Here is a 24514-nt window from a genome sequence, read left to right on the forward strand (position 1 = left end):
CATTTTGTATTTATGTATTTTATTTATTTATTTAAATATTAGTTTAATAGATAGTTGATTATTATGGTTATTTATTATTACTTGTTATAATATTCAGTATTGTGCTGCGGTTACGTTATTTTAATATCTAAATTTAAATGGAATTTCCAGCTTGTTGCAGTCATTTCATTGGCTTATAAGTTACTGGTTAGATGTTGAATATCATTAAAAGCGATTGGCCGATCGAAAACGTTTAATATTTTTCATTCGTTTTACATTTTTTCGGTTCAGGAAGGTAAACTGAAAAAAGATTAACGTTGAATTTACTGAATATAGTATGTATATAATATATATATATTGTTAATTTTACAGTTTCGTTAAAAAAAGTCATTGAATTAATGATTGTTTAATTTCGCCATGACTCTTCTCAATTTTATCCATCCTGTCTAATATAGAACGTTGATTGCAAATGATCTTGACGATTTTCTGTGTAGTTTATCATCCCTAACTGCATGTAATAGGTAATGCCATACATTATTAACCTTTAATTTTTTTTAAATCAATGAGAAGCAACAATGCCGTATCGCTAAAACTACAGTAAAACTCCTTCTTTGGGACACCACTTTATGGGACACCACTTTATGGGACACCACTTTATGGGACACCGCTTTATGGGACACCGCTTTATGGGACACCGCTTTATGGGACACCGCTTTATGGGACACCGCTTTATGGGACACCGCTTTATGGGACACCGCTTTATGGGACACCGCTTTATGGGACACCGCTTTATGGGACACCGCTTTATGGGACACCGCTTTATGGGACACCGCTTTATGGGACACCACTTTATGGGACACCACTTTATGGGACACCACTTCATGGGACACCACTTCATGGGACACTCATATTACAGTAAGAGGGTCCGGGTATGTTTTGGTGACGCGAAGGTGTTCCCTCAATAGAGGTTCTACTACTGTATAAAGTATACAGTACATTTGGCTTAATTTATATTTTTTTCGTTTCCGCTTTTACTGCTTCAACCGTTTCAATATTATTGTCTCCCTGAAATTTATTATTTAGGCAACTAAAAAAAATGTCACTTTGGCAAAAAATTGGATAGAGAAAACAAAAAATATTTTACTTGAAAAAAACTGTTAATCAACAGTCAACGCAAAAAATATTCGAATTTAATGGAAGTGAATGGGTTTTTGTTTTATTAATAACTTAATAAAAAGGCAAATTGCCTTAAAATGTAAATGTTAGTAAACAACGCCTAGAGTGCTATACCTATAGGACATATTGTATGTAAATAAGTAAGTAATTAGCATAATAAAACAACAAGGAATGTAGGCAACAACCAATCATATGGCAAGTGTGACGCCTAAGGTAGATTTGTTTGTTCAAGGAAGGTTTACTCCACGAGATGTGGAGGGCTTCCTTGACCTTAAGTTTGAAATCGGAATCTGCAGAATCCAGAACGGTAAGCAGCATTAATTATAAAAGTAGTATTTTCTTCAAAATTCTTGGTTCCGTCAGTGATGCTGGAATGGACCCGCTCTGATAGCCATGTACTACACCACAAATTGTATATTGTTTAAAAAACTGTCCATCAGAATTGTCAAATGTAATTATAAGTTACGAGCATTAGGGGACAATTTGTTGGGTTAGTTCTGAAGGTGTCCCTTTATTAGAGATTCTACTGTATATAAAACATTTACATTAGTAAAATATTAACATCAATGCCATAAATATCAACAAATACTACATAACATAACATAAAGTTGGAAAGATTTCTTTAGAATCACTGGTTATGATGCTTTATATATTGCATGTTAAATTCAACCAATTACAATTTCATTCTTACGTTGTATAAATGACAATAAATGTTTCACCCGTACACACACGTACGCATTTCAGTTTTGTGTAATGTTCTACTGGTATAATGAAGAGAAAAAAAACCAACAAACAATAATAAAGGTGAGTAACATTTATTTGTTAATTTAAAGCTAGCTATTTTCAAAAATAAAAACATATCATATACAGTTTGTTAATTCTATAAAAAGTGCAACAACATTTTCTAGTAACAATTATTCACATGATGGCATACCCAACTGTTGATGGACAAACAATATTAATAATTAATTTTGTTTCCTTTCATTTCATTTTTTTTTCATGTGGAATGTGTAAAAAAATATTTCACAGTATTACGTTTAGTACACATTGCAATGAATTAAAAAAATTCGGTAAGATCTTCAGTTTAGGGGGTAGGGGTACAATACGGTTAAACAAATTATCTACATAAACTTTGATGCTATCGGTCATTTTTTAATTAACATAAAATAATTTTATGGTTTTTAATTAGTACTGACAACAAAAAAATGTAAAAAAAAAATGATTCATAGAAAATTAAAAATGTTTTTTTTTCGGTGGTATATTTTACAAACATTACACTGTAGTTTTGTTCATTTTAGATCATTTTACTATTTTAAATTCACAATTTGAAAAACTAGTATTAAAAAGTGTCATGTTTATAAAGAATGTACAAAAAACGAAAAATACATTTTAGTGAAATCATATTTGCCTACTTAAACTAAAATCATAAAAAGTGTAAAAAAAAACCCAAATGAAGTTTTTCAATCTGTACCTAACTGAGAAATAATTTTATCACAAATACCATAGTGTATAAAATAAAATATTAGGAACCTTTAGTATAACTATTTAATTTAATAAAATCAGCAATATTATAGCCACCATTAATTTGGAAGTTGGGGTAGTTTATCAGAACTCCTAACATGTGAATACGTCTATGTTGTGTATTGAAATCAAAGGCTCCCTACTAAGCAAAGCACAAATGTAATTCACTCCTTTGTATAAAACTGACAAACGATCCTATTCTAACAATTGTTCAAGTCTAAAATTTTGCCATCTATAATAATATATATATTTAAAATTTCATCTACAAGATTAACTTATATTTATTAAAATTATTAAGTAGTTTGCACAGCCAATTGTAGGTACTCTATCAAATTTTGTCCAGCATCATAGGGTAATTCCATGATACAGAAACACATGTGAAGCCTTTAACTTAACCTGAAACACAAGAGATGCTGTATTATGGAATTTCCCTTGATACTTGGCAAATATGTGGAGATACAGCACTGAGAATCGGGTGGATTGCAGAACAGCTAAACAACATGATTTACAGTAAGCACCATTTTAAAATATCTATATTTTAAATCAGCCAAATATAACACTAAATATTTACCCTGCCTTTTTTTAATAATTATGACAATAAAATTAAACCTTTATAGGCAGCGGTTATAGTTTAAAAAACTTTAAAATACAGTCAGTTATTCTAAAAAAATGCTTCTTCATTTCCCACAATGCTTAGCGATTTTAGCCAGTGGCAAATAATTAGTTATTCATATGGCATAATCAATTTATACAGTATGTGTCTGTTATTCAGATGAGAGTCACAAAGATGTGAGTATTATCACATGATTGTATCACAAAGCATGATTATATCACAGAGCATGATCAGATCACATAATATGATCACAGCATATGAATGGAATGCATAGCGTAATCACACAGATCACACAACTCAGTTTTTTCTTGGAAATGAATACATCATGTGTTCTGTATCACAGGGCATCATTAGATCTTATTATGTGTTCCCAGTACATGAATGAAATACACTGTGTGATCACACAGATCACATCACAAGATTCCAGGACATTAATTGCAATACATTGTGTGATGCGATCACAGCACATGATCAGATTGCATAATAAGATCACAGCATGAATGAAATACATCATGTGATCACACACCACAGGTTTTTCTTTTAAATTTACATTGCTGTAAGACTTTGTACTCTCTTTCCGTTGCATTCACGGCACAAGACGTGATCGTCTAATGGATAGCAACCTTGTCCGTCAACCTCTGATGATAGCTGTAATCCACAGTCCTAAAAAAATGAAAATATGTGATCATAATGTCAATCTATTGAATAATATAGTACTAATATTTAGAGTACAAAAATGCAGTGGACATACAGAGAGTTCATAAATCATGCCTGGCAAACCCCATACTAAGGCCTTGTTTCTGCAGGCAATAGTTTCTGTGGAGATTCTACTCGAGATAATCTAATTATCAAATATCAAATGCGATAATTTTCACCTTTAACCTGAAAGACAAATTGTTGCATTGTAGTAAATGCGCACTTGATTTTTTAGTAATTATCTGATTACGGTAAAAATATTAACCAAAAATGGCTACGGCTGCAGAGACACAGCCAGAAGCCCTTCAAAATAAAGTATATGTAAATTTAAATATAAAATTGATTAATATAGGTAAAGTCAGGTTTTCTGTACAAAAAAAAGACAGTTGTACAGTAGCATAACAATGATGATTTATTTCATTTTGGAAACATGTGCAAAATAAAACTTACTTCACAGCGGTAACAACCAACATGGAAACTGCGATCCAGAGCAACAATGCGTACCGTCTCTTCTTGTCCTTGTTCTGGCATTATGGGCTGTAAGCAAACGGAACAACGCGGAGCAAATTTCCTACAAGATACAAAGTTTAAACAAAATAAAATTGTTTGTTGCTAAACAAAGGAAGATAAATGTTGTTATTTTGAAGTAACTGAATAACTTTGCCGTCAGTGAAAGCTTGTTGGTAGAGAACTGAATTCTAGGCTAGCAAGTCAGTGGTTCACCCTTCCTAGATGAAAACAAACTGACTGTTCTTACGGTTATTAACTTTTGCCAGGTGAATGTTTCTATTGTTAGTTTCTTTTCCCATTTTATGATATTTTAATGATTTGTATTTTTATATACTTTTTATTCAAGTCAGGTCAGTATTTTTTTTTAAAGTTTGTATTATACTGTCATAAATAAGATTATATATATAGCCTTATTTACAATAATATTGATGTACACTGTATATAAAACATAATAATTAAGGAGAAATTAGCGCCCTCAAACAGTTTGTTATGATTTGATACCCAATATATTTTAGACATCTGGTTGTCATTTCCCTCTATTGGACAAAACATCTGTTAAATACAGTAATAAAATAGCAAGCATTTCGTTTATTAAAGAGGTATTGTGCAATGTTTGAGTAAAAAATGGTAATTATTACTAGTAAAAATAAATTCATGTTACAAAACGACCCAATTATCAGAACTAATTGCAATCATCATGGATTTTTCTTGCATACCTTTTCTAGTATCTACTATTTGCTATAGTATACTGTACATATCAAATATCATATAGTATGTACAAGGCCAGCATACCTATCATGTAAATCACCAAAAGATTGGTAGCCAGCCCAATTAAAGACATACTGTAATCTAGGTCATTATGTGACCTATATCAAGTTTGTTATCAGAAATACATCAATTAAATTTTAAATAAAATCCAAAATAATTATTATTTATTTTTTAAATATAGTTATTATAATTTCTCCCATATTTCTACCACCAAGAAAATAGATATTATTGTTACATACATTTTTTTAAATTTAGAAATTAATTTGATCATAGCCTGGTTTAAGATTTTTTTAAATGAGATTTACTAGCGTCTTCATTTAATTTAAGGGATACGTTAATGACAACTTAATAGAATTTTAGATAGAATTTTAACAAAAAATGTCAATTTAATTATTTGGTCTTTTTTCAAATTGATAGGTTGAATTAACTATACATTTATGGCATTATGACATAATACTATAAATCAGTACCACCAGTCAATCAAAATGTGTCTTATTTCACTTACTTGTGGAAATCTTTGATACAGTGTATCTGATTGGTTGCATCAACAGTAAATGGGACACCATCAAGACTGTCACCACAAACAACGCAAGTGAAGCAAGCAGGGTGATAAGGTTTGCCGGTCGCTCGCAGGATCTGAGGAAAGAAATTAAATCAATTATTTTGTGGGGTTGAATTAAAAGTATTTGTGTTGCGAATACTTTCAATTGCTAATTGTTAGCATAGTGATTTATCTAATAGTAATATGCATATATTCATTTGAAATATTTGTTACAAGACACCTTGTATTTAATATGGGAAAATCGCTCATTCTCTATAAATCTTGGTGTATCTTTATCATATAGTACAGCATGTATCTAAACATAAACCTACCCTCTCTGTTATTGGCTTGGAGCAAGTAGCGCACTTCTCAAGGGATGACTGAAATAAAAAAAAAAAGATATATATGTATAACAATCAATTAAAAAATGACTTGAACATTTTAACAGATAATTATTACTAATAATTGTTACTAGAGTTGTTTCGTCAGATTTTTGCCTGAGCCATACTAAATATTGTGACAGCTTGAATCAGCTTAACATTTTGCTAATGAAAACTTGTAGAAATTAGATTAATTTGTCTTTAAATATGTTTATGACAATTTTTTCAAAAACAAATTTCAAAGGGCACCATACTGGGGTAGCACTAACATTTCATTTTGTTTAGCCATTTGGCGAAAGTCAAAATATTTTTTTTAGTCAAATCAGTTTATCTATAGCCAAAATGGCTAAAGTCCAATTTTTTTATTTAGCCAAATGAATCGGTCATTAGCCAAAATTAAAAATTGTTGAAATATAATGGTAAAAACGTTTTAGTTAATTTATCTATGTCAATAGGTCTATACACTGTTCCCTGAACGTTTTTGTAAGGCATTTGGGGAAAGAGAGCCATGCCTAAATCACTGTATATTTGATTTAAAAAAATAATTGTTGTTGTATTTTATATGATCAAAACAATTGTTCAAATTGTTTTTAATCATACAGCTATTAATTTAATAAGAAACATTTTACAGTTTTCTGAAATCCTGAATGCTATGTTATTTTTGTTTTTGACGCTTGGCTGGTGGCTTCCGTACCACGCGAAAATCGTGTCCTAAGACTTTCACGGTCACTCGCCGTCACCACCGCCGCGCAGTGGGTGAATGTTTTTAAATTGGGTATGCTCAAGAGGTGCGAAAGTGCAGTAGCGCAGGCCTAGGCCTACAAAATTATGTACGACGGTACGTCGTAGGCCTAGGCTATATGCTAAAAATATTTCTAGCAAACGAACACTCGTATCGTTGTTGAACGTGCAGATAATATAGGCCAAAGCACAGGAAAAAGGCGTTTCTGTCGGGGGAGAAATGTATGCCATCCCGGCTCGATTATTTATTACCCAACAACACAGAAGCCGGCGGCCGGCCTTGCTGTTTATATAGTCCGCAATAAATGCACGTGTGACTCTACCATTTCCCGAATGTTGTTTTGTTTACTCTACTGACGCACTGTACGCACGAGGAAACTTTATTAAGGGTAAAATATGAAACTACATTATTGGAGCCTAAAATGCATAACGCATAAATATTGATTTCGATAAGATCATTCATTGAAGATACTATGTTTTTTTTAATCTGAAAAGAACACCCTTATCGAAAAATAGACAATCCCGGTAAATAGCCGACCGTCGGCTGTCGAGTCGTCGATCGTTTGTGCAGCGCAACACGTGATAGTTTGGGTAGACTCCATCATCCATGTGTCGTGTAACGTTTGTCTCTCTGTGCATCTACCTCTGCTATCTCCATCATATTGAAATAACAAAGAGACGCCTGGTTCAACGAAACAAGTTGACGAAAATGGAGCTTGAAGTAAACAACATGATAACGAACAAAATAAATGCTTGAAGATCGACAAATGGACCTTTTAGTTGGACTTTATGCTTTCGCCAAAATGATTATTTTATTATCTATTTTATCATATGTCATAGCCAAAATGGCTAAAGTAGCCGTTTTATTTTTCGCCAATCTGGAAACGTTTTCGCCCATGGCGACTTGGCGATCGGCCAGTGCGAGCCCAGCCATAATATTAGAGAGATAGCTTTTTCATTTTCGGCTGGTTTAACAGGTCTAAATGACAAACATTTTGCTTTAATGCTAATTTGACACACAATGCTGGTGTGTGTGTGATGTGTAGGCTTAAAATATGTGTTTACAAAGTGGGTGTTTGAGTAGCTATTTTTCCATCTAAAATAAACTTTGTGACATGTATTAAATGTATTACATGTTGTTTCTTACTAACTGAGATGCATAAAATGTATACTTTTTTTACATGGGAAATGTTATGCATTTTTCATATGAACACAAAGTAGAGAAGAATAATAAAATATACATTTTATTAACAGTCAACTCAATTTACTATTGTTAATTCTTGATTCCTTATGATACTGACTATAATTCTCGATTCCTTATGATACTGACTATAATTCTCATATTAATAAAAGACACTTATTGGTTCTCTGGTCAATTCTAGACCAGTTTTTCATGATAAAGTAAAATAAAGTTCAAAATCAACACTGAAAACAAAACATTAAACCATGGGACTCAATTTTGTTTCAGAATGCATTTTAAAGATTTGGTAATCATTTCTTTACATTTTGAACGTTAATTTTTGGTATTCATTTAGCTTTGGGAAAGTTAACAATAAATTTAAAACTTGGAGATACCAGAATATTACTAATAAGTACTTACTACATAACAGTTCTCACAGAAGGCTTTAGATTCCATGGCATAGAATGGCTGTCCTCGTAACTTTTTCTGGCACGTAGCACACGTAAAGCATGCCACGTGGAACACACGATCCATGGCTGTGCATCCGGAATCTTCTCCTACAACTTTTAGGCCGCATTTCGAACAAAGGCCTGTTTAAAAGAAGAAAGAACTATTATAAAAAGAGTAACAATCAGTGACATGAACAATGGCATGGATTTGTTTATCTGGGTAACTACACACAAAATATGCTAGCGTTCCTTACTCATTATACAAATTTAGTGATCTATTCCTGTGATTAAATTTAATCAACTTCAAGTGGAAACAAAGCTTCAGGCAAGTGAAACTGAAAACCTGTAAGTGAGTTTAGCAGCTGCTGCAGGCCTGGTGAAGAAGAGGCGACACAGTTGTAATATTAAGGTGGTAAGCTTCGCAGCTGCTTCAGGCCCAGTTAAGAAGAGACAACACAGTTGTAATATCAAGATGGTAAACACACACTCTAAAGTATTATGATATTAACACTTGACAGTAAACTATAATGCAGTTTCTGACATTACAAATGTCATATGACCTTTAAATTAAATACTTTACAGATTCAGTAAATTGCTTTGTATATATATCACTGATCAGTCACTACTGCTATAAGCATAACATTATTTTGATATTACTAGTATGTTGTTCTTAAAGTTATTTTCAACTGACCATAGGACCAGTTAGATCTACTTTGTTACTGGTAAAACTTCAATTTTACTGGCCATAATCACTAGTTTAACATAGCATCCATAAGATTTTACTGGGAGGTTTAAAGCTCATCTGTCATGGCTTTTATTAGACGTTGGTAAAGCAATATAATGTTTACAGTATATCCACAAATATTTAAACCATTGCCTGTTGTTATTAATGATATTTCTAAATATGGTACGGAATTGTGGTAGAATTTTTAATTATTTTGTTTTTAGACACTTTTTTGTGCCCAAAACTATTAAAATAATTAAATATGTAGAATAGAAAATATATTTAGATGCTCTGGTAACATGTTAGGTCAGTTGCCCAGGTTTCATATTTCTATGAAATTCAATAAAGATATTAAACCACTTGGAGCTGTTTGGATCTTGTGTCTGACAATTTCAACTTGCAAGAAGGCAACATATAAGGAATATCTAAGTGCCCAGTGATTCAGGTCAATTGTAAATGAAAGGGAATTAAAATCAGATGGCATCACAAATTTTCATTTTTATGATTGAAATGTATGCTTTTTGATTACAATCATTAGTAGCCACAGCCTACAGGCTTCCCAAATTCTGTGGAACGATTGTAAAATCCCAATTTACGGTTGTACTATCAAGTTTGAAAATCATAATTTCCATGCTAAAAAATGACTGCATACATGCAGATTGACTGTTTGTCATGATGCGTAAACACTGGAATTTTCTCTTTACTGAACTATGGAAATGATTTATCAAGACAACTGATATTAATTATAGCAAGTTAAAAACTTTGACTTTAATATCATTTAACCATATTAGTCTTTAGCATTGTCCATACTGGATGTGGAAAATGTTATTATTACCAATACTAACTTTACGGCCATGAGTACTTTTGACCATTCATTCACATGGTTAGTATTACCATGGCTTTACAGGATTTAACAATGGCATTGGATTTCAATAGCATGGTTAGTTTTACCGAGACCATGGTAAGTTCCACTGACCAAGTGTACCAAGTGTACCCAAGCAAACTTTTTTTTTGTCAATTTAGCCGGCGTCATGGTTAATTTTCCTACAAAATTAAGTTCAGTGTCATAAAGGCATTCATGTACTCTATTTGGATAGAAATAAGAAATGGAGGAAAATTCTAACTAACCAAAGTATTCTCCTTCATCAGGTCGACTGTCCATATTCTGAACCAACAGGTTAGTCAGGTGATCAACTTTTGCCTCGGAACCGGTTCTATCTGGATTTGATATTGGCTGATCAGATGGCTGTGGCAAGAAGTAAGCCCATTCAGATGTTTTGGCACGTTGGGCCCCTTCAGGAGCTGTTGGTTCTTGAGGGCGAGGCACCTGTGGGCCTCTACGAGGAGCATACTGCTGTGTTTGGGACGGAGGACGACCTGGCTCATGGGAAGTAGTTGGCTCAGGGGCAGACTGCGGAATTTGTCCAACGTGTGCGCGAGGGTGTCTTTCGTTGTATGGAGCATTTTGTGGTGGTGGAGGTGGGTTGTAGTAGCCTGGTTCTGGAGGTGGTGGTGGGGGAAGATCATCAACTTGACCTCCTCCCTGGTAGTTTGATGGAGGTGGAGGAGGTGGTGGCAAGTCATCGTCAGGGACAGAGTAGGCTACCGGTGCATAGCTCGATAAACCTAGAAAATTAAAAAATTAATTAAATGTTATGATATGAAAATATATGTTACACACATAAAAACAAAAAATATTTAGAAAAATCAATTACTGATGTATTTGATATTGAATATATAGTATTTATTACAATAGAGTAAGTTTTTTATGAAAAAAAATAGAATTAGTAAACTTGAAATGCAATTAACATTTGACACCAATGAAATACATAATATCTTACATAGTGAAATGGAATTTGAATAATAAACAAAATCAACTCACAAACAAAATGTTAAAGTTCAATAAAAAAATATGTTAATCAACTGATTAATAATAACACATGCCATGAAAACTATAAAAATCATATAAAATTGAAGTATAAAAAATACAGTTTTTGATAAAAATATGAGTTCATGCAACAATTATTATTACTTATATACAACTCTTCAAAAACCAAACTTCTTGAACAGCAAAACTATAAAAAAAACAAATAATTTTTTCTAAAAAACCAGAAATTGTGGACGAGGGAGCGGTCAACGTTTACAAAATCACATTTTAACATTTGGTTTGTGGACTGTACCAATTATGGAGGGGGGGGGGGGAGGGGTGAGATATATCTTGCTTTTATCGGTTCATCCAGGTAAGCTAGGCACAACATAGCCAATAATTTTTTTTTTTCAGATTCCATCATACATAATTTTCTTGGGTAAAATATTGATATTTCGAAATTTATTTTTTAGTTTAATGGCTATTTAAATAGAACATTTTCCCAACATGAAGGATGAAGGAAGCCCACGACACATTATATGATACACAGGAACATTGATTTATGACAGTGTAAAATGAAACCATCTGTATATATGATATGATATCATTTCCCTGGTATCAAGTTCTTTGAATTTAAATCCTATACTTCAAACCAGTTTCTATGGCCTATGTAACCTGTGAAACATAGGTGTGGCTATATTACAGTAGTACAGAAGTGTATATTTTACCACTATGTACTTTATACACTGTGTTAACTTTCAGTGTGTTGTATGAGGTACCAGATTGCTATCAGCTGTTCAAAATATAACAGCTACGATAATATTTTAAAAATTACATTGGGATTGTGCTGACTTATCTTTAAACATCAAGTGTTTGGTGTGTCACCCCTAATGACAGTTACAGTCATCCCCTCTTTTGCCACTCCTGCCACACTCAAAGTACAAAAAATGATTTAAACAAAAATTGTACTGCTTCAAAAAAATGATCAATCGATGACCCAACCACTGGAACCCTCCCATCTTTATGGTCCGATGTAAATTTATGAGTTTACTCCAAATGCACATGCATTTTAAAGGGGCTTCTTAGAAGAAAGTAGAACTTTCATTAAATATCTTTTATGATCAAAGGATGGAACAATGAAAACAATAATTCAAATTATGAACATACAGTATCAAACATTTTTAGTAAACATAAAATAAATGAAACATGTAATCACATACAGTACTTCACAATCAGAAAACTAAATGAAATCAAATTTTAATGATACATGCTTCATAAACAAGTACTGATCATGCTCACAACATGCCGAGTTGCACGTTTTTGTGGTAACTTTGTACCTCATTCATACCTGGCCCAGTCGGCCGTGATCTAAGCTGATCATGACGTTGTGATGTTTTAACTGGAGGAGGTGGAGGGTATAAAGGACCTAAAATAAAGATGAATTAAATGTACAAAAATGTAAAAACAATGTAAACTACACTGTGGATCTAATAAATGATATTAAATAATGGACCTTAATGGTAAATCTATAATTTAAAGTTTGACATGCTAAAAGAAAAATGGACACTGATTAGTGCGTGGTAGATACATGAATCTAATCTTTAATCTTGATGTCAATTTAAAATACATATCTAGAGCTGTGAATAAAACCCAAGTTTAGAAATAAAAAATTTTTAGTGTAAAATCATCCCAATTTAAGTGTGAAATGGTTCACTGAGCTAAATGCAAGCTGTAGTATACAGACTCAGAAATATTGTACTGTAAGCCAGAGTATAGCCCTCCATCTCATAAACAATTTACAGTACATTGTGATCTTCAAATTTTGGTCCTCAAAAGCCCACAACTAAATTCATTTTGGTCCTCCTCAGATATAAGCCCACCCTAAAGTATAACCCTCAACTCAATTCATTTCGGTTTTCAGTTATAAGCCCATCTTACAATCCAATTTGCATTCAAAGAATACAGTATGAATATAATCATTGTTTATGAAATTTCATTTTAGAAAACCAGTACCCAATGCTGCTGAAAGTGAAACTAAGTTGGTTAATGATTATTTAAAAACATAATGATATGAAATATTGTAGCTAAATTAGTTTGCATAAAACACAAAATTAAATAAATGTAGAATTAACAATTAATAGTGAATATAAGTGGTATAAAAACTCAGCAAATATGAATGGTTTAATGATACCATCACCATATACAGGTACAGTATGTACAGGTAATAATGTGCATGTTTACCAAAAACGAACCAAACATTTCTAGAATAACCATCAGCACCATCATTACCGATGATTCACTATTTCACCACAATTCACTATGTCACCACTGTTCCTATTTACAGTTAAAATAAAATATTGTGCCGCTGTACCACACTATACTGCTTGATACAGATTTCAAAATGCAGTAATTGCCATGGTCTCAATCTGCCCCAAGTTAGTGGGATAAATCCATCGCATTGGATTTTATATTAAAGATGTATTGTCCCTTTGACTAATTCCAAAAAAATAAAAATAAAAGATTTCGAAAAAAATGGGTCATTTTGAAGTATCATAATAGTTATTAACTTTCACCAAAAATTTGTCGGAAAAAAAATTATTTAACTGAAATACAGACGTTTTTTTGTTAAAAAACATATCTCATAATGCAACGCGCTTGTTTGACTACTCTGTATGCATAATCATAAAACTTCCTCACGATCTGTGTGAAAACACCTCCACTCAACCGTGACGAGTTGTAAACAATCCTAATTAGCATCCTGCATAATGCATACTTCATCTTTGTTTACTTTCGCTTGTGACAATTTTCCAGACGAAATGTAATCAAATTAATTCACCTGTTAATTACGTAAACTTGTTGTTTTTGGCTCGAATTTTCGACTTAAAGTGAATAACTTTAATTATACTTTGATATGGTCAATTTAAATTTAGAATATTTTGACATTCATTTTTTGTGTTTAGCTAAACTAAACTACATACTAAAACTGTAGTTTGTGTTATGATTTCAGAAACTCACATTGACTCACAAGTCAAACAAAAATCATGTGGCAGTTAGGTATTAAGCAATGAAATACTATCTACTGTAGATGTGATTTTCTACAAGACAATTCCTCAAGTTTCAATACATCTTTAACTCAGTGAGATTATATAGGATGAGTAAACAATCCCACAGGAATAGGTATTTTTGTATATCAGTGGGATTATTTTATCACACTGGGATAAACATAAAATTCCAGTGGGAGATGATCCTAATAGAGGTCTGATTCTACAGTATAATGCCTGATTATGCAGTGAAGCATAATAAAACAGGAACATTCGGTCAACAGTTATTTCCGTTACCAATATTGCGGCTATTGCTGAGTGACTTTTTAAACACACGAAATGGTAAAAGTACCGTGTTATCTTCTGTTTGAAGAGGTCTAGACCGAAAGTAATGCCAGTCTGCTTATCACAATATTGCAGTGATGCCAGGAGAAATAAAGTGGTCCGTTTTTTGCAAGAAAAGGGAATAATCTTTGTTCAAGCCACTGGATTGTCGAAGGCCCCTGTGAGTGTGAAAAGTGGTCAGGTTGAAACCTTACCAAGCGTACTGGTGGATATGGCCCTGTATTGCCTCAATTTCTGTGTAAATAGTGGCATAAACTAAACACAAAATAAATATACACATTCATTCAACAGAAATCTTTCACTACACACACCTTCCCATAATAAATTATTTCTGATATGTTATAAAGACATTTTAATAAATGTCAAAGTGTAGATGACAGAGCCTGTGAGAAAACAAGTTAGTGCGTAACAGGTGCAAAGCAGTTGGCGAGTTCACCTCTAACCTCTTACCTTTGTACGGCTTTGGAACAGCTGAGGGCGGTAATCCTGTAAGAAAACGCATTCCATGTTTCTAATCATGCACTATCTAATGCTAAAGCGGAACAGTAAATTATTTCAAAGCATTTTTATAAGAATTGTAAAATGGGGTACTACAGCTAAACTAAACTACATACTAAAACTGTAGTTTGTGTTATGATTTCAGAAACTCACATTGGCTCACAAGTCAAACAAAAATCATGTGGCAGTTAGGTATTAAGCAATGAAATACTATCTACTGTAGATGTGATTTTCTACAAGACAATTCTTCCCTAGTCAAAATTATTTACATTTCTAGAGGTTATATAGACGGTTTCATAGTTTAAATAGACGGTTTCATAGGTTAAATAGACGGTTTCATAATTTAAATAAATTTGAATGTTTTCAATACAGCACGGTTAGTTACATTTAGCTATTGCTAACCTACTGTAGTGTCCACACAAAATATGAATGAAAGAACATGTGCCAACACAGTATTTAAAAAAATGGTCTTCAACAAATATATGTTGTTGTTGCTGTTGCATTTGAATGATAGCAAAACTAAGTTTCAAAGTTTTACAGAAAAGAATCTTTTTAATATGTTGGATGGATATCCACAACATAAACAAATCGGCTTTAACAATTAAATTTGAACTAAGGGTCTATGTTTGGAAAACAGCACTGCAGCATTATGCAACAAGTAAAGTTACCTTGAAATGAAAAGAACATGTTACGAATTTTGGCTAATCTACACTACAGTAAAAATTACAGCATTGCCTTAGCACCATATTATATTCTATCTAACAAAATGTTAAATTATGCATGTTACCTCGAGAGCCAGAGGGTGGAAGAGTCCCATCTGCATTACGTCTCGGTTTGGGCGCTGTCACCGGTGCATATTTTTTTGGTTGTGCATGCGAGTAAACATTTGATGACGAAGTGTAGCTTTGCTCTCCCGGTTGGCCGTGTAAACGATTACGTTCCACTTCTAGTTTCTGCAACTCTTGCTCTAATTTATTCATTGTTGTCATTGTGATCACTCTGAAAATTAAAATATTAAAATTAAATGTAAATTAGATCAGAATGCTGAATTATATTCCGAGACAAACATTCCAGATCATCAAGTATAGTACTAACTAGTAACTGTGAGGAAAGAAAGATTCTTAATTTAAACAATTTCCCCTATTTTTAAAGTAAACACAATCCAACATTAGTGGGAGTTCTGCTTGAACATACAATACACACAGAACAGTGTTACGAAAAGAAATGATGTTGCTGTTATAAGAGATGGTTCCCACTAGACGGCACTGGACATGGATGACCGCATACTCAGATAGTTGTGTGAAACAGAATTTCTTCTTTTCATGTATCCTCTCTTCAAATACAGATGGTTATTTTCGGTAAACCTTACAATACGGTACTATTTGTATCCAGTAAGTATGATCCCCTCTACAGTACAAAGGCCAGCATACACAAACAAGAGTTTGCTACTGCATAGTTACTGGTCCACTGAATTGGTTAATTCTCAGTAATTAAATACAGTGTCGTAGATATATCGATAATTAGGATGTTGTTTAAATACCTCTAAAGAAAAATCAACAAACACATCATATGATGAGTCAAACGACACTGATTATGGTAAGATAATTGTAAAATCTATGTTCAGATAGGTGTGCAAAATACATTCAAGAAACTGTACTTTAAATATTTGTATTGAACTATTTATTTTACATGATTTCATATCTGGTATTTGTAATATGACACGCCACATTTAGTTTAAGGATTGTGATGGTGTAATTGTATAAATCAAATGCAATATTTACATTACCATGTACTGTCATGCCAACTCAGCAGATTTACTGAATTTTTCCCCATTCTACCGCCTACAAATTTACTAGGCAAAGATGGGTAATATGGACAGATTGATGCAGTGTATACGGTTATGTACGGATTGACTAATAATACTGGAGGACAGTTATATTTTATTTGCGTTTTTTTTATTGCCTACCAGAGAGATGCTAGATTTCAGTTGATGAGCGAGGTGGTGTGTGAGGAAAGTCTCCACCACCTCAGTACCTTCACCATGGTTTGGATTGTCACTGAGCTAAATTTTGAGAAAAATATGTGAATATGAAATACATTGGGGCATGTCAATGCAAGATATTGTGCAATAGGGCAGCGAGCGAGAGGTTCTCCACCTAAAACGAGAATATGGACATTGAGTTGACCTTAAATTGACCATAGAACCAAATAGGAATGATGTTAGTAAACATCCTGTTATAACCAACCACCTGGTATAAATATAAACATAACATGTTAAAAAATAATGTAGATTTAATGTACAGTATGTTCAATAGAAGTTAGTCAGTATACAGTTTCTGTATTTAAATTAACTACTGTATAGCACTATAATACTGTAGATGATACAATATCTACACATACAACTAAATTTGATACAGTAACAACCCTATAGTGCTACATAACAAACATAACTGTACTACTGTACTGTACTGCTGTATTTAATCAAAATATGCACTATTTATTAAAGTCTACATGAAATACAATTTAAAACTTTTATTTCATGAAATAAAAATACTAAACGTCTTTAAAAAAAAAATCAAATCCATTTTACTTACTACTGGAATATTTAGGTGGTGTTGCAGTGTACACATGTGCTGCTATATGAGTAAATTACTCAACAGTGAAATTGTATGTGTTGTGTATGTCTCACTTGGTATTATTAAAAGTGTTTAGTGATGTAATAAATTGCATACCTATGACTCATCACTTCCTGTTGTGTACATTTTATTAAAATGTTTTGGAAAATGCATCAGATTTGATTGAATCATTATTCACCATGAAGAGGTTAAAGTACTCTGGAAAAACCTTGTGTTAGCCAATCAACATGTTGTTGTGCATCATTTTCATGTTTTATCTGGGGTGTCTCATAAATTTAGACCAAATTGTTAATAATCAACTTCTTCATGTTCCTAAATGGAAACTTGAGTTGTGCATTTTCGAGCGTAGCATCTACAGAATTTTATGGAATTACTAAAACCAATAGATAGTAGGAGTTTAACGCATCAGGACGAGAGCGTCTGTGTTCATTGGAGCATGAAATGTTATTCCTTGGGCCTAGTGATCGGCGAATAAACTGACGAATAACCATCCCACTAAGCACTGAAACCAGATTTATGATAGTGACATATACAGTAATTTTAGAAAATGTCAATTCAAATCAGAATGTTATTGCAGTATTTTAAGAATAATGGTTGTTTTTTCAGGAGTGGTCTTGATGCTTTGAGCCGACAGCAAATATACAGTTTATATCGCTCCAAGAAAATACAGCGCTTCCCGTCATGATGCTGAACTCACTTGTGCACAGAAGCATTTCATGTTAAACTTTGTGGGGAGGGGGTGGGGGTGGGATTTGTCTGAAGATTATGGATACCATATTAGTCTGATTGATTGATTGAATTTGATTGTACAGACAGTACATGTATGTAATTATCTCTGTATTTACACTATCTCTCATTTAATAGAATTGAGCTGAATTTGCATAGTACTGTACAGTACTTGTTGAGAATATTATTCTCGACTACATTTGTAGTACAATTTGTAAACCTTAACTGTTCTTTGTACTCAATAATCTTTTCCATGAAACCATTTGTCAGTCACAACAATGTCATTCACAAAATCCTTCCATGGTCAAATGCTTACTACTGTACACTATGCAATAAAATTAGTCTATAGAAACCCTCTGGATTTCATGTAAGATCAATTTGTACTGAATAGGTGATTGTACTTAATAGCACTCAGGATGAGTTTAACACAAGTACAGTAATTTAAAACACATTAAGGTTTAACACAGCAAGGATGCAGTCACACTTGAGACCTTCTGATGTATTGTTTAAATGGCAAAAATGTTTTTAAAAAAATTATACAATTAAAAAGCTAATTAAAATTAAAATTTAAAACAAAAAAACTATAAACATGTACTGTATACGAAACAAACACAGTGTCAACTTGTATAGGTGTGTGTTCCCTGCATAGGTGTGTGTCCCCCTGTATATAGGTGTGTGACACTGCCCACTTCTGCCTGTACATTACAACAATACAAACAAAATGCATTCTTGCAAAGACAATACAGTACTGTACTATAGTTTCAGCAAAATACTGTATGTTCTGATTTTTTTTGTGCTAAAAATATTAACCATAAAATCAAGCTCAACTGTATTGTTTGTATTTTTAATTTTTCAGCATATTAATTAATTTTTTCTTTTATTTGTTAATGCATATATTTTTTACCACAAATTAATAAAGAAAAGCACCTTCTTTTGCGCAAACACCCAATTACAATGTTCTAAATTTATTAATAATTATTAGTGATAAATACAATGCCCCACACCCCCTCAAAAAAAATAATTAAAAAGATTAATGAAATCCAACTTTGGATAATGAAGTTTTAAAATAAAAGTTATTCTGGTTGGCTACTACTGTATTGTTTAAATTATAATTTTTTAAGGTAAATGATTTTTTTATGTAATTTATGGTAAAGGAACAACTCTAAAATGGCAAAAATCAACACAACATTGTTTAAAAGTTACTTTACTGTACAGGGGGACAACATTCTTTAAAACGAAAATACTACTGTATGACATTTTTAATTTGGGAATCATTATAAATAACTGTTATAATAATTTATAATATTTAATACCTCATCATATATTCATAAAATTTTGTTTTGAAATATGAATATGATCCATTAATGTAATCAAAACACTGTAGTAGCCAATAACTGATCAAATGAGAAAACATTTGAAATTCAATTTAAGTTTGGTATTTGGAGTATGCCAATACCCACAGGGTTAGCTGGCCTGGGCTTCATCAGTTAATATGCCATCCCCAATGATATGGTACTGGTGGTAGGTGATACACTGTTTATACTAATAGAGAAGAAAGGTACTTTCTTTTTGCCTATGTTTTTTTACTACAGTAATTATTAATTGAAATTTCAGTTGCCATAGTAAAAAGTACTATATTGAATTCATTCGGTCCCCAAGAACCTTGTAAAGGATGTACTGTATTTCCGACTTTACATGGTATGTCAGTGTACAGCTCTTTATTTCAGCTTAAACCACAGCAACCACTTAAACTTACAGTATTAAGCAAAAATTGCTCCAAAATTAACTTAGCCAAGAAAGATGAAACATATTCTCTCTTGGTACAGTACAGTAGCTGATGTGCATGGATAAACTTGTTTTAATGACACTGATGAATAATAAATCACCACAGAATAACATGCCTATGATGCTACGTGGGATGCGCACAAATTATTCCCAACAGCTAAAAAATTGAAATGATTGAAAACCAGATATGATTGGCTGAGACAGATTAATAAATCATTTAATATTCTTGCAATAATTTATTTAAAATGCATCAAAACACGGAAATGGATGAACTGTAAGGAGACTGAATGTAGATTTCTAATATTTTATAAAACTATGCCAGTTTGGCTGTGTTTTCAAAAGCACATGAAAAAAGCTGCTGGTACTGGAGAACCGAAATGTTGTTAAATCTAGTCAGCTACAGTATTCACATTTATACCATTATTTGCGAAGAATTTTCATAAAAATCCATTGTTTCTGAAACTACACACAGACCAAAAGACTGGTTATGTGTGCCTTGAAAAGTTGCTACAGTAGGGGTACGTTTTACAAAACTTTTTGGAAACGTCCCCAGAAACCTGGGTAATTAATTATTCCTTAACCTATTTTTAATGGCTGTCCGTCTGGATTTATCAAGGCTGTGGAGGCCAGAGTTGACACCATTTGTATGATACTGTGTAGTGACTACTGTACATTCGCGCAAAAATGATAATTGTTATCCGGTGCTGTTCAGTTTTCGTGAACGACTGACTAGATTAGAGGATGTTCTGGTTTTCTGTTGTCAGCAGCATGTTCCAGTTGCTTACAATTTTCGTAAAAAAACAACCCTACAGAAAGATGAAACTGCTGTTCTAAAATTAAAATTTGTGATCATATCACCAATTTTTCAATTAAACTGTAGTACATCCAATATTTTATTAGCCCGCCTCTTCATAGACCAAAAGAAGATGATTAAACTGAAAGTTATTTTCAGTTGCCTGACAACTGTTGGATCCTATCCATAAAAGGTAGTTTAATTCAGTACTTCCTTAAAAGGATTTGAAATTGGAGACTTTCTAAAAAAAGTATTATGCACCTTGAGGCCAGTTTCCTGGTGTGTTCAAAACAGGGTAACAATACTGAGCATACTTGTTGTTTAAAGTATAAATTACAGTATCAAAATGATAATTGATATTAAAAACAGTACAGTTAAATTTGTACTGTACAGTATACAGTACAGTACAGTAGATGACATTTCTGTCATCAATACTACTGTATACTGTACAGACTGTTACAGTCACTGTATAATAACTTACTTTTACATTAACATGTAATTATTACACTTTTTTTTTCAGGCATGAAAATGGTGAGAAATCTCTGGAAAAAGCATAGTTTGCGCGCTAGTTGATTGGTCAGTACATGCACTGTATACAGTAACAAGTTAGAACAAAAAACAGGCCTCTCATCATTGTTTTTTTTCTACAAAATTGTTCTTACACTCACTGTATGCAAACCTGGTTACAACTTGTTACAAGTTCTTACTTTTTGCAGTGCGTGAAAAGGGTTATTTACCATCACTTCTGCTAATGGTCTGTACTTTAAAAGGTGGGGGTTCCTTTTAACCATTGAAACCATGTCCTGGCTACGAACTTGCATAGCCATCACATCTTATTACCTTGTCTAGTTTAGTTTTAAAATAAAAGGTCAAATTGAATTATTCAATATACAAAATACACCAGTTTCTCTCATGTTGACCATTGTTCGTTAATAACATGATGACTTTATCCACAAAGAATAAACAATTGTTTGTGCTGTTCAGTGAGTGTAGGTCTAATGGATAAAGACTCAGACCGTTATTTTAAAATAGTTTTGGCATAGACACTAGAAGCAAAGGGGGTTTTAGGACCATTTTGAAGATATACTGTATACCTCCATGAGGTATTCTTTTAGTGCATGAGTTTTTTTTGGTGAGGGTACATAAAAACAATTAAATTAAATTCTTTCAAAATATGGTACAAAGTATGTTGTATGTTCTGAATTAGAAACAGGTCTAAAAAATGTTAGTACGGTACCTTATTATCCAATTCTAAATTTATATCAATACAATACAAAAACATACAATGAATTAATTATAATTAACATTTACTACCAGGTAGGAAAAAATATAGCATTATTCATTTATTCTTAGAGTAAACTTTCTATATATCTTTTCAATCAAATGTCCATGCATAATTATTAATATTAACGCTCTAGCTAGGCCTACATGAATGAAGATAAACTCTTAGACCTACGCCTACTTTGACTGGGCGTCAAATACGGTGAAAAATTATTCAACCCTACTTAACTTAAGTCTAGGCCTCCAGTATTGTCAGACTACATTACTGGATACCTAGTCTCTACCGGAAGGAAAAGCGACTTCCGGTATTTTAAGTCTACCGTTAGCTGGCCGTCTTGACAAAAACATGGATAGCCTAGGCCTAGCTAATCTTTATTACTTTAACGTTTAGATAACTATAATTACAAAACTAAAAGGCAAGACTCGATTTAATGTCATTCAGCATTATAACAAACTATTTATGATTGTAATACCGATAACTTTCAGTCATACTTACCCTTATTAAAGATATCGTCTCCTTTCAAGCCTCCGGAATTCCAAGAATGCTACGCGAGTGAATCAGGGAGCTGCTGCGGTCTGTCGTCAATCGTAAACTTCTTATACTTTTAATTTTGCAAAATAGTTTTTATCTACAACATCTAATTACATTGAGGAATTATTGTGTAATACTTGATTTAAAAGAAAATAGTTATATTACTTAATGCAATTTATTTGTTTAAAATAAATGTTATTTAATTGAAATATAACAGGAAATATACGGTTGTAAAATAAAGTTATGCAGAAGACTGTACAATATGACGTCATTTAATAAGGGGGCGTCCCCTTTTGTGGGATTACTCACACGAGACGGCAAACGCCACACTTCAGGATGATTCTTCTTTTCTACAATAAATTCACTCAGAGATAACAATTCAATTGGCAGTTGGTTACGTTTATTTTGCAAAATTCATAAGCTAAAAACAAAATTCTACATTACAATATTAATAAAAATATTAATTATTAGGCCCTAAAACTAAAGCCTATAGGATAGGCTACTTTACTAGTCCATTCGTAGATGCCAATATTTAATAACATACACTAATAATATCTCGAATTAGCAATAGATAATTGTAGGTTTACTACATATGGCCACTGGAAACAAATTCATAAGTACACAATGTTATTTTATTAATTGTTTAAGGTATTTCATATTCGGCTGTTGGCAGAGGGTCCTCTTCAGCTCAAATAGACCTATTCATGACAATATGAATACAGAATATGAATTATTTATAAGTGATAACTATATCTATTTTTATTCACCTTTGATTGACTCAAATGTAGTCCAACAACAAGTAAAAAGAACATAATGAAACGTAAGGGTCGACATGAATAAACCGTCACAAGCAACAATACAATACATCAATCATTGTTAGTATAAGAAGATCGTTCTCGATCCTATGCAGAACTTTAAATATTTTTTTGTAATGGCATTGTTATGTATGATTTGTCAGGAAGATGCTTTCCTAGTAAAATGAAATTTGCATTAAAATAATGTCCGTATAAGTCATAATCATAAAGACGGTCTCAAATAATTTTCTAAGTTTCTTAATTCTTCTTTTCTAATGTTGTCAAAACCATGCAGTTCAATATACAAATGTAACATTGAACTGCACGCTTTGACAAGGAAGCATGAATCCAAGAAATGGAAGATTGAAGATTAAATTCTTCAATCTTCGATTAGTCTTGCAAACACTGTGATTCTGACCATTTGCTTGTTTTACAATCAATTTGTTATTAGAGTGTTTGATCCTGTTTAAGCTATAGCAAACATGTTTTGTGAAGAAGATATTTTTCTATTTTTGGTTCAGGTTTTAATTTGGAATAAATAGGAGGCCTAAGGAATTGAGTTTAGTGTACATTATTTTATAACTCTGAATTATATGATTCTCACAAGGCCTGTTCAATATTCCTAACTGAAAATGGTGTGAACACTGATATTAACAGCAGATATTGTTATTTGAATGATTTATGTATTATTATCAAAATAATGACTATAGTATTAAAATAATAGGAACCAGGAAATTCGAGCGAATCATAGGTCGGGATTTTTCAAAAATATATAATAACATTTCAAATTAAAATCATATTAAAGATATCATTTGAAAATCATATTTAACAACGTTATTTGTTGTAAAATGAGTTGGTAAAATTCTGTGAATGAATAAAAGAAGAAAGGAGGATCGTAAGTAGGCCTCTTAATCTATCAATAAACAAGGCCATATACA

General features: G+C 32.4%; 1 protein-coding gene across 4 annotated transcripts; it reads right to left on the reverse strand.

Moving 5' to 3' along the window:
• Window positions 1-1954: 1954 nt before the first annotated feature.
• LOC144835128 (lipoma-preferred partner homolog) lies at window positions 1955-22837 on the reverse strand. Of its 4 annotated transcripts, XM_078690177.1 has the most exons (10): window positions 22747-22837; window positions 15817-16028; window positions 14982-15017; window positions 12494-12571; window positions 10407-10904; window positions 8526-8695; window positions 6137-6184; window positions 5769-5899; window positions 4436-4556; window positions 1955-3952 (listed from the first exon to the last, which is right to left on the reverse strand). In XM_078690177.1, exons 2-10 carry the CDS (start codon window positions 16016-16018, stop codon window positions 3836-3838), a joined length of 1401 nt encoding a protein of 466 aa, XP_078546303.1. In that variant the 5' UTR covers window positions 16019-16028; window positions 22747-22837; the 3' UTR covers window positions 1955-3835. The 4 variants fall into 4 exon arrangements, with proteins under 4 accessions (XP_078546303.1, XP_078546304.1, XP_078546306.1 ...); XM_078690178.1 differs by lacking the exon at window positions 14982-15017; XM_078690180.1 differs by lacking the exon at window positions 12494-12571.
• Between the last annotated feature and the right edge of the window lie 1677 nt (window positions 22838-24514).

This window comes from Antedon bifida, chromosome 2 (genome assembly GCF_963402885.1).
Source record: "Antedon bifida chromosome 2, ecAntBifi1.1, whole genome shotgun sequence".
Taxonomy (NCBI): domain Eukaryota; kingdom Metazoa; phylum Echinodermata; class Crinoidea; order Comatulida; family Antedonidae; genus Antedon; species Antedon bifida.